Below are 15,107 nucleotides of genomic sequence, written 5' to 3' on the forward strand. Positions count from 1 at the left end.
TCATGCCACATCCTACTTGTGTCTAGTGGGCAATGTTTTAACCTCTAAGGGTCAACTAAGAATTTTTGAGCAAATCCCAAAGTACGAATGAGATACACACCCCAAACAATGCCCTAGACTATACCTCACCTAGTAGAGTTTTTTATCATGCTCTATATTGTCATCCAATACACATTATTCTTTCAACTTTCATTTTTTAATGTTAGTGCCTTATACCATCATCATTGTATGTTCACTAACTACTTTTAACATATAGATAAATATCGTATATCTAAAGATAACATCCCACCATAAAATCAACTTAATAATTCATGACACTTACAATGCCTCTCCCCGAGGCATAAACGTGACATTCTCAGGACAAATTCTATCTTGAAACTCTGAAACTCTACACTCATTTCAAAAAGTCATACATCAACCTTTAACTACAATTTACATGCATTAATGTCATGATTATCTCTACATAGGACATATTCATAATTTAAATCATGTCATAAATCGAGAAACATGTAGCATGTATCATCATATTTAAGCATCATACTGAATATCAAGTTTATAGATTCTTAAATATGCTAAATAGTTGCTCTATTTAAAATAAAATAAAACTAGCATACTTAAATCACATGGAATCATACTGAAAGATGCCTAAACTAATCAACATGTATTTTATTTAACTAAATAGAAATTTTTAAATGTTCACTTACTTGGAATGCTTAAATTTCAAATCTAAAGAATAACCTTAGTCTTCTTGTAAGTTCTAATCTAAAATAGACGAAAATCCTGTATCATTATTTAAAGTCTTGTCTTTGTAAAAAATTATGAAAATATCCCTATGCTTCTATACCAAACTTTGTCTCTACTTTCTCAAAGTTTGTAATCATATCCCTTGCTAATGGATCCTACTCGAATAGAAGAATCTAATAACCCAAAAATTACTTGAATTTGATATCGAGGTGAAAAGTTTTACCTCATTTACTAATCGAGCATATCAAAGGCAAAATGGTCTTTTTACTTTTCGACCATCCATGGGTTCATGTAATTTTTTCTATATTCATTTTGTCTTTATATCACACCTATTTGCATTAACTATAGTTCAAATTTAGCTTAACTAGATCTATTGATTGAATGTCAAATCCAGATCCACTTTTGCTCTAACGTGGATCCTTCAGATTTTTCAACTATAAATCTGACATGATCTTGAATATAAAATGCCCCATCCAAACCTTTTTTGTGATAGTTTTGGTATAAATACAACATCAACGATGGAAAGAACTTGGGGTTTGAACTAAACCCAATTGAATTCAATTTTGTTTTAGATTCACTTTATATACACGACATCCGATCTGGATATCAATCCAATTTGGATTCAAACCCAGATCTAACTCGTATTGGGAAAATCGAGGTCTTCACCATTTCAATTTTTGCCCTTCTCTGTATACATGTCCATATGTGCTTATATATATATATTATAAAGGTTTTGTATCTATTCATTTTTGTTTTCTAAAACATGGCCGACCCGGTCTAGACTGAGTCAGTCAGTCAGACCCAACTTAGTCTGAACCGAGTAGGACTATTCCAAAGGTTGGACTGACTCGATCTGGACCGAGTTGGTCTGACAATAGCAAACCTGACTCGGTCTGTCCAGAACGAGACAGTCTGCTAAAAAGTAAACTCGGCTTGGTCTGCCAGACCGAGTTGATCTATTGAAACAAAACAGACCTGACTCGGTCTGTCCAGAGCAAGTCGATCTATTTTTTTTGCTTGACTTAGTCTGAATCCCTGCCAGACCGAGTTGGTAGGTACTCTAACTTGTTCTGGACATGCCTAAACCGAGTCAACCTTTTGTTGTTCGCCCGGCTTGGTCTGAGTCATAATCAGACTAAGCGGTATGGCCATCTCGGTCTGCCAGTCAGTGCAGATAGAGTCTACCCCGTCACTCAGGGTCGAGACTGAGAGTCGAGCTCTTTGTCTCTCCATCATCTCTATTGTGCCGTTGTCTCTGGCAACCTCACAGTTGTCGGTGGCTGCTACAGGGAATCTCTCCCCTGCCATCCACTGCAACTGTGGTGGCACCACTGGAAATCGCAAATTTTCGGTGACTGTTCGCCCGATATTTTTTTTTCAAGAGAATGGGGGGAGCAGGCGACTTACCTAGTTCACCAACGGTGGTTCTCCTCACCGGCCCCTGCTTCTTCTACTCTCCTCCTTTTTCCTTTCCTCTTTCCTCTCTCTCTCTCTCTCTCTCTCTCTCTGTGTGTGTGTGTGTGTCCCCTCTCTTTTTCCTTTTTTTCCAAAATCGACAGGGGGAAGAGAGGGGACCCATGGCTTTTTATAGCCATGGGTGAGGGGTGTTACCCCCTCACCCCCCTCTTGCCTCCATGACTTTTTATAGCCATGTGTAGCCTTTGTGATATCTAACCACTTCTATACAGGTATGGGTAGCGGTTGCAAGAGTCCACCCCATCTCTAATGTTCGATCTTTACTTGCTGACATACAAGGCATCTACTTACAAAATCAACAACATCCCTTTTCATTCCAAAGGTTGTTCTTCAAGTCCCTGTACATCTTCGTATTACCAGGGTGAATAGAGTACCTAGAATGGTGAGCCTCGTCAAGAAGTTGTTACATAAGTTTCTTATCCTCAGAAATACATACTCGATCTCGAAACCTCAGAATACCTTGGTCGTGCACCTTGAAATCTGAAACTTTATCTTAAGATATTACTGATTTAATCACTTTCAATTCTTGATCTAAAGGTTGCTTCTCCTTGATCTTATCCCAAATTTCTAACCCTAAAGACGTCTAAACAAACATCACCCGACCTAAAAGACATTGCACTTCTACTTTTTGCTCAATAATGTTGACAAGAAGGTTTGATACTGATAGTCTTGAGGTCGCTTCTGCTTTCTGACTAAGTGCATCAGCCACCATGCTAGCTTTCCCCAAATGATACTTTAATTCAAAGTTATAATCTTTGAGTAGCTCAAGCCATTGCCTCGACCTCATATTTAATGCCTTTTGAGAGAACAAAATCAGATTAGTTGGATGAAAACTTGTTATTCTTGTTAGAATAAAAATAGTATTATGATGCAAATCAGATTACAATACAACATGATATGCATGCTTAGCAATAGATTCAAACTGTAACAAGGTTCAATCATATCAAGTTCTATTTTAAACCAAAATCTAGACGAGGACAATAGATCAAACATATGCATAGAACAAAATAAGAACAACAATAAAAACATGTTAATATTCTGCAATAGGCTAAGGCGTATAAAAATACTCCTCTTAGAAAAGATTCACCCCCACATACAGTGCAAAAAGGGTCAAACGTCCTTCCCCTAGGATATAATAGCCTCAATAATCTGGATCGATGCACTCCGATGGTAGATCACCCTTCGAAAACAACCTCGATGAATGACTGCTGCAGAACTTCCCTTTTCGAAAAATATCCACAGAGAAGCAAGAGAGAGAGTAGGGAGAGAGAAAATAAAAATCTCGAGAGTCACTAGCGTCTGCATAACTGCAACCCTCTAACCACATTTTATAATCCCTCAATGGATACTAAAACGTGAAAGAGATTTGTTACCTGTTACGAAGTAACGTGACCCGTCAATGAAATGATTTGTTATCTATTTCTCTTTTTTATTTATTTAATCTAAATAAAACAATTAATACAAGACAAAAAGAACATTAGACTTAGATAATGGATATGGCCCTAAAGGGCCTATTACCCGAACCCAAATGTGAACTCGAGCCTGGCTCGGCTCAGCACAACACGACAGGCGGGTGCGCGCATGTGCGTGTGTGTGGTTACCATACCATCTCCTTGTTCTTTGGAACAAGTGATTGAATCACCAAGTAGGATATAAGCCCCACCACCATTTTGTGATTCTTCAATATGGGACTATTCCATGTCATCAAACTCTAGAAAGTACTCCATAAAGGGAGTGATCCCCAAATTGCTTTCTTCTTTGAATTATTTACTCATCTCTTCTTACATCCAACATTCCCTCACAAATTCAAAGAATGAAAACAGGAAGAAACAAAGATGCAAGCTGGAGAATCTGAAGCAGAACATATCATGCATTCAGTAATGGTACCTTCCAGTTTGAACCACTACCTTAGTTGGGTAACTTTACCCCCACAGGAACGAAGTGAACTAAAGTCTTGAACTTGAACCTTTGGTGTAAGAGTATCCATTAGCAACAACATGATAAAGGTTCTGGTTGTAATCTTTAGGGGTAGTGCATTAAAGGCCTTGCACCCAAATCCTGTTTCATGAGTGACTTCAGAAATAACCCAATTCCTTAAACTGCGACCACACAATCACACTCACATAGGTGGGCTTCTCCAAAGATGCACTGCTGACATCTCGCCTAGAAGGCTTTGAACCCATTCAGAGTTTTCATTCTTTCTTTACTTGCAGCTACATCACCTTTCCAGAGTAATCAAGAGAAAAGACACATATACATAGTATCACATTAAGAAGGTGCCATCCAGTTCACCCTACAACTTATTATTACCTCATTGAACCTACTTTGTGGGATTTCCACTCAGATAGGTTGGGTTGTCACTGCAAATGAACTACTGATGGGTTTCACAATCCTATCCTCTCTCTGTATTTCAGGACTAATAACTTATCTTGTCCTTTCATTAATGGATCAACTGTATTCTCTTTGGATCCAACATAGTCCACAACAACCACTAACTGAGACAATTCTCTTATAGATTTTATTTTAACTTAGATGTGTCTTCTTTGTTTTTTATTATATTTTTTCTTTTAATCTTTGCAATTATGGTCATATTGTCACAATGCACAGATATCGCAGGAATTTGTTTGCTCATTAAAGAAAGTTCCTCTAGAAGTCCCTTTAACCATTCAGCTTTCATTTCTTTGTTATTTAAAATACAAAGCTCAACCTCAAAAGTAGACTGTGACAAGATGATATGCTTTATTGACCTCCAGGCGACTGTGTCGCCACCCAAGATAAATATATACCCCGTAACTCCATAACTCTTAGAGTTCATGGCTATCCAACTCGCATCACTATATCCCTCAAGTACGACAGAGAATCTCTTGTAATGCAAACTCAAGGAAATAGTTCCTTTCATATACCTAAGTACCCTGTCTAATGCCTTCCAATGAGTGCAGTTTGGATAACTTGTGTATCTACTTAATTTTGTCACAGAGAATGAGATATCTGGTCTTGTGCAATTCGCAAGATACATTAAACTTTCAATAATCTAGGAATTTCTTAATTGAAGAAAAATAAACAATAGTCATATTCTTATAAAGAGGAGTAGAAGGGACATACGAAGTTGCTACAGATCTTTCTTTGTTATAGCCAAATTTCTTAAGTACTTTCTCAATATAATGAGATTGAGAAATAGGTATTCCATCAGCTGAACAAGTCAACTTTAAGCCTAAGATCACATTTGCAATACCTATATCTTTTATATCAAATTTATTACTAAGAAACGACTTCGTCTCATTCACAATTCCCATATTGAAACCAAACAATAGAATGTCATCTACATACAGGCATAAAATGATACATGCATCACTTTTAACTTTGCAATAAACACATTTACTATATTCATTGACAATAAAGCCAAATGATAAAATGACTTTATTAAATTACTGATGCCATTGTTTAGGGGTTGATTTTAGTCAATATAATGACTTCATAAGTCTACAAGCTTTATTTTCATTACTAGGAGACACAAAACCCTCAGGTTGATCCATATAGATATCTTCTTCTAGATCGCCATGCAAAAAGATGATCTTTACGTTCATTTGATAGACCGAGAGATCATAAATGGAAGCCAGTGCAATCAACACCCTAATTGTAGTCATCCGAGTAACCAGAGAATATGTGTCAAAATAATTTATTCATTCCTTTTGTTTGAACCCCTTGGCATCCAATCTGGCCTTTTACTTATCAATGAATCCATCTGGTTTTAACTTCTTCTTAAATATCCATTTACACCTAATAATAGAGCTACTACGAGAGATGTCAACTAGTTTTCAAGTGCCATTAGAGACAATGAAGTCCATTTCACTCTTTATGACTTCTTTCCAATGCCTTGCTTAAGGTGAAGCCATTGCATCTCAGAAAGTGGGAGGATAATCCTTGATAAGGTAAGTGATATAATCACTTTCCAAATCCTTGGTAATCCGTGGTCTCTTACTTCTTCTTGGTTCAACCACTTTCTCAGATTCATTTGTTCAAGAGTAGAAAAAAGATAGCTCAACCCCCACATCTGTTATCATTTTCACATATTCGGGAATGAAACCAGAAGATGAATGTACATCTAAAGAAGAAAGATTCTGAGGTACACCAACTTTCATGAGAAATACACCCTCAAAGAATGTAGCTTCTTGAAGCTCAACAATATAGTTTACATCTATGCCAAATATTTTAGACTTAATTACTAAAAACTTATAGGCATGATTGTTCTCTATATAACCCAAAAAGATAGCATTTACAATTTTAGGACCTAGCTTCTTCCTGTTCTGCTCTGGAACAAGTACCTTTGCAAGGCACCCCCCACACTTTGAGGTATTTTAAGCTAGATTTTCTATTTCTCTAGAGCTCAAATGGGCTACAATCCTTATGCTTCTAGAAAACTCTATTCAGAATATGACAAGTCGTATTAGAGCATCCCTCTACATATAAGTAGGTAATCAAGAACTCCCAAGTAGAGCATTTATCATGTCAGTTAGGGTTTTATTCTTTCTTTTTGCAATCTCATTAAATTGTAGAGAGTATGAAGCGGTAAACTCATGAACTATGCCAACGGATTGACAATATTTATCTAATTTGTTAGACGTATATTCTTCAGCTCTATCAGACCTCAATCTTTTAAGTTTTCTATCAGTTTGTGTTTCTGCTTCATTCTTAAAAATAATAAACTTATCAAAAGCTTCATCTTTTGATTTATACAGATACACATAACAATATTTAGTGTCATCATTTATAAAATTGATAAAATACTTTTTATGATTTCTAATTAACACTCCATGAAACTCACAGATATCTATGGGGACCAAATCAAATATTTTAGAATCTCTAACAATCGTATGGAATGGTTTCCTACATTGTTTTGCTTGCACACAAATTTTATATTTTTTAGTTTTATCCATGGAATGTTCAGGAATCATCTTCAAGTTCATCATGCATTTTACAGAATTAAAATTCATATGACCCAATCTATTATGCCATAAATCAGATGATTTTATATTATAAACAACATTAGACAATGAATCAAAAGAAATATAATTCTCTAATTTATTACTACAAATATGTTCAACACGAAGTTTAAACAAACCATCATCTAAATACCGCTTGCCAATAAATGTTTCAGAATACAAAATAAACCTTATTATATTTAAAGTTAAACTCATAACCCTCTCTAATTAGACATGAACCACTTAAAATATTCTTTCTAACTATAGGCACATGGTGCACTTTATGTAGAGATAGAACTCGTCCTGAAAGAAACTTCAGGTCCACGCGTTCAATCCACAACACCTTTGCAGCTGTGGACTTACCCATAATCATGGATTTGCCTGCAGCAGCCTGGTAAGAGACAAAAACAGACTTATTAGCACAAACGTGCCTATTAGCCCCAGTTGTCAACCAACTACTCAGTTGGCTCCTAAACATGATAGATTTGAGGGTTAGCAGAAACATACCCAACACTGCTCCCAACTAGCTCAGTCACCATATTGACTTGAGAAGTACCATCTGTGTTCCCATGAGCCTTGGCCTTCTTAGAAAGACATTCCTTGGCCCAATGCCCAATATGTCCACAGTTCCAGCAAGATTTATTCTTTGTATTTTTCTAGATTTTGGCCTTATGTTGTTGGAATTGATTTATCATTGCAGGTTTAACTTTTTGACCATTGCCTTTAAATGATCAGGTCATCATATTCACTTTAGACTGTTCAGTTGACATCACAACTTGTTTCTGACTCCTATGCTCTTCCTGAATGGCTATTGCTACCATAAGATCATCTAGGGAAATCTTTCCTCTACGGTGCTTGAGAGACATGCCAAAGTCTACCTAAGACTTGAGAAATTTTTTCACGATGGTCATGACTTGAAACTTCTCAGAAAGTTTCATATCATCCTCAGCCAAACTATGAAGCAATAACAAAAACTCATGTGCCTGTTCAGTGACCGACTTGTCCTCAACCATCTGATATTTCAGAAACTTGGCAACAAAGTACTTCTCAAGACTTTGGTCTTCGTTATTGTACTTTTTGTCAAGTTGATCCTATAGAGATTTAGCAGTGGTAGAGGAGGAAGTATATACATCGAACAAAGTGTTGGACATAACCAACAGAATGCAACCACGACATATACCATCCTTCTCCTTCCACTCTACAGTCGTTGTAACAGTGGCGAGATCAGGATCGTTATCAGAAATTGTGGGGCATTCGAACTCAAGAATAAAAATCAAGCATATAGTCGTGAACCAGATTTTCATACATTGTTGCCAACGCTTGAAATTCTGATCGGCAAATTTTTTAAGCATACCAGACATGTCTACTTTTGGTATAAAACTAGATAAGATCAACATGCTTAAAATCTTCTCTAAGACTGTTAATGATACAAATCAGATTACAATACAACATGATATGCATGTTTAGCAATAGATTCAAATCGTAACAGGGTTCAAGCATGTCAAGTTCCGTTTTAAACCAAAATTCAGATGATGACAACAGATCAAACATATGCATAGAATAGAATAAGAACAACAATGAAAATATGTTAATATTCTGTAATAGGCTAAGATATATAAAAATACTCTCCTTAGAGAAGATTTACCCCCACATATGGTACAAAAAAGGTCTAGCGTCCTTCTCCCAGGATACCATAGCATTGATGATCTGGATCTATGCACACCAATGGTAGATCACCCTTCGAAAACAACCTCTATGAACGACTGCTGCAGAACTCCCCTTTTTTGAGAAACACCCACAGAGAAGTAAGAGAGAGCAGGGAGAGAGAAAACAAAAATCTCGAGAGTCACTAGCGTTGCGTAACCACATTTTATAATCCCTGAATGGATACCATAGCCTCGATAATCTGGATCGATGCACTTCGATGGTAGATCACCTTTCGAAAACAACCTCTATGAAGACTGTTACAGAACTCCTCTTGCTGAGAAACACCCATAGAGAAGTAAGAGAGAGCAGGGAGAGTGAAAAGAAAAATCTCAAGAGTCACTATCGTCTGCGTAACCACATTTTATAATCCCTGAACAGATATTAAAACGTGAAAGAGATCCGTTACCTGTTACAAAGTAACGTGACCCGTCAATAAAACGATCCGTTATCCATTTCTCTTTTCCTTTTAATTAATCCAAATAAAATAATTAATGTGGGACAAAAAAAATAATGGATATGGCTCTAAAAGGCCTATTACCCAAACCTGAACCTAGCACGATGCAACGGGCACACGCGCACATGTGTGATACCATCCTCTTGTTCTTTGAAACAAGTGATTGAATCACCAAGTAGGATATAAACTCCACCACCATTTTGTGCTTCTTCAATATGAAACTATTCCACATGATCAAAGTCGAAAAAAAGAGTGGTCTTTGAATTATTTACTCATCTCTTCTTACCATCCAACAATTATCATTGACCCATAATTTCAGTCAACCATTTATGCATTTTAGGATTGGGTCATGCTGTACCCAGCCCGCTTCAGGGCCCCAGTTAAGAACAGGGCAGCCCGTTCAACGGCCCGGTCGGCCAAGTCCATTAGCAGGCCAGGCTGCCCGATGCCCACCCCTAATTTGGAAGTAATGTGTCTGTGTGAACTAATTGCAATTACAATTAATGTTTTTTGTAACTTACCACTGGACATGCTTTATCAAAAAATCCATACTGATTTTTTTTCTCTTTTTAGCACTAAAATCTTCTATTTTAGTTGTGGAATATGGTAGTATGGCCCTAAACCCATTGTTTCAATTCAACGGCCAACTCTAATGACACAAGCCATTTCCGGGTCGGCCAAGTCCATTAGCAGGCCAGGCTGCCCGATGCCCACCCCTAATTTGGAAGTAATGTGTCTGTGTGAACTAATTGCAATTACAATTAATGTTTTTTGTAACTTACCACTGGACATGCTTTATCAAAAAATCCATACTGATTTTTTTTCTCTTTTTAGCACTAAAATCTTCTATTTTAGTTGTGGAATATGGTAGTATGGCCCTAAACCCATTGTTTCAATTCAACGGCCAACTCTAATGACACAAGCCATTTCCGGGTCGGCCGAGTCCATTAGCAGGCCAGGCTGCCCCCACCCCTAATTTGGAAGTAATGTTTCTGTGTGAACTAATTGCAATTACAATTAATGTTTTTTGTCAACTTACCACTGTACATGCTTTATTGAAAAATCCATACTGTTTTTTTTTTCTCTTTTTAGCACTAAAATCTTCTATTTTAGTTGCGGAATATGGTAGTATGGCCTAAACCCATTGTTCAATTCAACGGCCAACTCTAATGACACAAGCCATTTCCAGCAAGATTCCTGTTTTTATAAGAATTATATAAAACTTATCAGCCAAACACACTCCAAAGTCCATCTCTGTTAATAAAAGAAAAATGCCTCCTCCTCCCTCTGCAATCTGCTTCACATAAGAAGCTTGCAGGAAAGAATTATAATGACACAAGCCATTTCCAGCAAGATTCCTGTTTTTATAAGAATTATATAAAACTTATCAGCCAAACACACTCCAAAGTCCATCTCTGTTAATAAAAGAAAAATGCCTCCTCCCTCTGCAATCTGCTTCACATAAGAAGCTTGCAGGAAAGAAAAAAAGAAAGGGACTGTCATGTGGGGTACAGCTAGCAAACAACACCAACTAAAATAATAAAAACGCATGTTCTCAACTAGCTGTGTATATTCCTTACTGATAAATTTATTAGTTTGACAACGGTCAGAGACGTGCAGGACTTGGACGATTTTTGCTCCATCTTGAATAACTAGGTTGACGAAATGTAAATAGTAAAAAACAGAGAGAGAGAGAGAGAGAGAGAGAGAGAGAGAGAGAGAGAGAGTACTGGTTTTAGCCAAAGAGGATTCCAGAACAACTTGTGGTATTAATTCTGCTCTTCTCACAAGCCAGTGAGTGAATCCAAATGCCTAAATTACTGATCTCAAACCTACCCATAAAACAAATGATGGGTGCAACAGAAGGAATTGCAAAGACAAGAAAAGAAAAGTCCCCCCCCCCCCCCCCCCAAAAAAAAAAAAAAAAAAAAAGAGTAGAAAAAAATAAAGCAAAAGCCCAGAAAATCAAAGAAAAGAGCTAATAAAAAAGAATTGTGCTGTTATATGTATATATCATAAGATGACGGCAGCTTTCTCTTGAGAAGCAGATGGCGCAGCATACGCGATCAACGGCTCATAATGGTCAGCACCTGCGCAGCACCAGCCTGGAAACCACACCACCACCATAAAAGAAAAAAAAAAGAAAAATCCCCATTACTAAATGATGATAAAAAATCATGTAATTACATATTATCATGTCATAATGAAATTGAGAAATGACACAAGGAGCCCTCTAGGTGGTGATCAGCTCAACTGCTCATTACTAACTTAAAAAATATGTAAATTGATAGGTCATAACAATTGAGTTACATACCTGTTCCCCTCATTAGAAGGAAAACTGGTGGCCCAGTAACTTGACCCCATCGTGGAGAGTGTGGTAGGAAAAACAGGCAAGCCTCCTCATCTGATGATCCATCTGTTCCATGAGCTTGCACCTGCACAAAATGGGGAACCAAAAAAGTGGTAAAGAAAAGGCTCAAAAAAACGGAAGCTAGGAACGAATTTATGACATTGGACTATAGGAAGAAAGATTATATACCACATAAACCTCTCGGTTGAACACTGTAGCCAGAGTCTCAATGGCAATGTCATCCCCAAAGGCAGCTGCTTTCCCATCCCTGTTCTCATCCACCGTTAGGAGACCCTCTTGCGTGTAGTGCATAGAAATGATGTCGTATTCATCTTGCGAATCCCCATTAGTCGACATGTATTTCGCCCAGCTCTCCCCATCTTTCACAGGGATGCATCTCTCCTTGTATACTGCTTCTGCTGCTGCCTCTCTGTAACAGAACAAAAAAACAAAGGCCAAATTCTTTAATTCAAGGAGAATAGTCACAAAGAGAGTTTCTATGAACAAAAGAAAGAAGACAGAATCATATCAAAACAAGAAAAAAGAAAGAAAAACATACAAAAGAGACCAAAGAATCAGATTTTTTCATGAACATGAAAATAGCATAAGCATGAAACCAAAGAATCAAGAACCAAATCACACTTTTCAACCACAGAGAAAGATAAACAGATTAAACGAAACAGGGAAAACGAGTCTCCCCAGATCATAATTAGGCACACATTGGAGAAATAACAAAACGGTGAGAAATAAAAGGATTCCTACCTCGACACCCCTACTCTGGTTAGATCCTCAATGAGATAACCCAACCGTTGGCGATCCTTCTTGGGGGCCAGGAATTTCACCTCCTGGACGAAATGCAAGCCCCAACCCGCTTCGAGATCAGGCTGGTACATGTTCCTGATCGCAGCGTCGATCTCAGGCCGGGGCCGGATTCCCGCCCGGTAGTCATCGGAAAAGCGGTCGACGACCCTCTTCCTGAGCTGGGCTGGTTGGTCGGGGAGCTGCATCGCCCTCCGGGAGGCGGTGAAGAGGCAGTTGCCGTCGGTGTCGACGTCGCCGCCGTAGAAGAGGAGCAAGAGCTGGGCGACACTGGGCTTGGACGGGTGCTTCCAGAAGACGCCCTTGGAGGAGAGGGAATGGAGGGCTCGTTTCTGCCTCTCCTGGAGGCCGAAGACGGCGTCCCAGCCGTTGTTCTCGCAGAGGTCGGAGAGATCGGTGGCGGGGTCATCGTCGTTGAGGAAGCCGTCCTTCTTCTCCTTGAAGCCGTCTCTCCATGGGAGGTTGAGGGGGGAGACGGGCTGGAACCCGTCGAGCACCGACCCCTCACAGAGTTTCCCCATGGCTCGCCTCCTGTAGGAACAGAGAGAGAGAGAGAGAGAGAGAGAGAGAGATGATTCTATCGGTAAAATCGGAGGGGGGAGGTGCACGCAGGGTTTTTGAGAAAAAAAGTAACCGTTGGTGAGAAACGGTCGAAAATTCTGCTAACGTGGCGGTAGAGATGAGCTGTTACCGGAGCAGGCAGTGGCACAGTGACAAACGTTTTAAACGGCAATTTCTCGTTTTTTAAAAACTCGCGAGAAATTGAAATTTTTTCATAAATCTTGCATTTTTTTGGCAAAATCTAGGCAATAAAAAAATAAATAAAAAATTAATTTTTATAAGAAAATATTGATAAAATTATTTAAAAATAAAAATACATGTTTTTTTGCAATAAATAGCCATTTAAAACATAAAAATCGTGTTTAATTCACGATATTTATGTTTTTTCATAAATCTCGCGAGATTTTAAAAAACTCGCAAGATATTGCCGTTTTAAACTTTCAAGCAATTTCTCGCGATATTACCGCGAGATTTTCATAAATCTCGCGATATTTGTCACACTGGGTGGGGGCAGAGCGGATGCATGGAGGATGTGTCATCGAGGGGTCTCGGTGTTCGTGGACTACATACTGTCAAGTAACAGGTCAAATCCTTATCAGAATCTGGTCCAATTGAGATGGAAATGGAGTTGTAGGTAGGGATGTCATTGCGTAGGGTCAGTGTTTAGTGATAAACAAGGAGGTCGAATTAGAATTCGGGTCAGACTCAAAGGGTTAGATTAATATATGAAGTCCGGTATGGTTTGTGAAATTTTATACCAGACCCGGGCCCAACTAAGATACACAATCTTTTAACGTAAAAAAGATAGAAAAACAGTATTTTATTGGGTATGATCTTGGTCTGGTTCATGTAATTCTTATAGGATCTGTGTATGATTTCGCTTATGGTGGATTTGTTTGGACTCGGGTCCGGTCCAGTACTAGTATCTCAAATCGGATCTTGGTTTGATTCCACTTAGGTCCGAACCAAACCCGACCCATTGACAACCCTAGTTGTAGGACCAACTGTTGAAATCTCATTCTGGAGAAAATCCCGGTGAAGGAAAACCTAACGATATTTAAAACAAAAAAGCTAGATTTTTTAGAGATTTCTCTAGAATAATATTCCTATAAAACACATGGTACCTTTAAAATAGGTTATATTTTTGAAATTTCACTTCTTATTCGGTATTTTATTAGTTTTTGCAGAATTCGAATAAAATTGTGGAATTTTCGAAATACTGCACATATTTGTTACAGTATGCTCGACTTCGGTCAGGGATGCGAATGGATCTGGTTTTGTCCGACCAACCTGATTCCATATTCCATTAGCTAAACATGTTATATTTAGTTGTAAAGTTTTACATTCGAATCTAAATCCGATTAACATCCAAATAAATTGGTTATATAAGCTAATCACTAATTGGGCTCCGTCTGTTTGGTAGGAGCAGTTTGTGCAAGTCACCGTGTGATGTGACATTGCAAGTTCAAACCCCACTGGAATGGGTATAATTGTCTGGTTTGTAGAGCCACCAGTAGGGTTTCTCTATTGGAAAGGACGAGAGGCTTTAATTCCGATGGCTTGATCATAATAATAATAATAATAAAAAAAAAAAAATTTACAGAAAAAAAGCAACTAAGCTTTTTATTTTCTTTTTGACAGAGAAAGCTTTTTATTTTCTTTTTTCTCTCTGACTATATATGTTGGATCCAGCAATGCATACATCTGATCCGAATCTGAGCTATTTTTTTTTTTTTTTTTATAACTGGAAAAACTGCACCCAGCACAAAGACTTGGCTGCCCTGGCTCAGCCTGCAATACCTATGGTCGTACGGTCATCGTGCCAGCAGCGCAAAACTCCAAGGCTAGGACCCCTGATTATGGGATGAGGTCAAAACAAATGGATGAAATGGATATTTGCTTGATCTGGTTTGATTCTCGATTGGATCAGCATAGTTTCTGCTGTAGGAGTGTCAATGGGTCGGGTTTGGTTCGACTCAGGTGAAACCAGACTTGATTAAGATTTTTGGGTATTGTA

At 38.1% G+C, this 15,107-nt stretch overlaps 1 protein-coding gene across 1 annotated transcript; it reads right to left on the reverse strand.

Moving 5' to 3' along the window:
- Positions 1–11,317: 11,317 nt before the first annotated feature.
- LOC149829609 (uncharacterized) lies at positions 11,318–13,050 on the reverse strand. The gene is made up of 4 exons (XM_090015210.1): positions 12,473–13,050; positions 11,900–12,140; positions 11,675–11,795; positions 11,318–11,465 (listed from the first exon to the last, which is right to left on the reverse strand). Exons 1-4 carry the CDS (start codon positions 13,048–13,050, stop codon positions 11,374–11,376), a joined length of 1,032 nt encoding a protein of 343 aa, XP_089871336.1. The 3' UTR covers positions 11,318–11,373.
- Positions 13,051–15,107: the final 2,057 nt, after the last annotated feature.

The sequence above is a fragment of the Nuphar pumila genome, chromosome 8 (genome assembly GCF_984573655.1).
Source record: "Nuphar pumila chromosome 8, dmNupPumi1.hap1.1, whole genome shotgun sequence".
Lineage (NCBI taxonomy): Eukaryota > Viridiplantae > Streptophyta > Magnoliopsida > Nymphaeales > Nymphaeaceae > Nuphar > Nuphar pumila.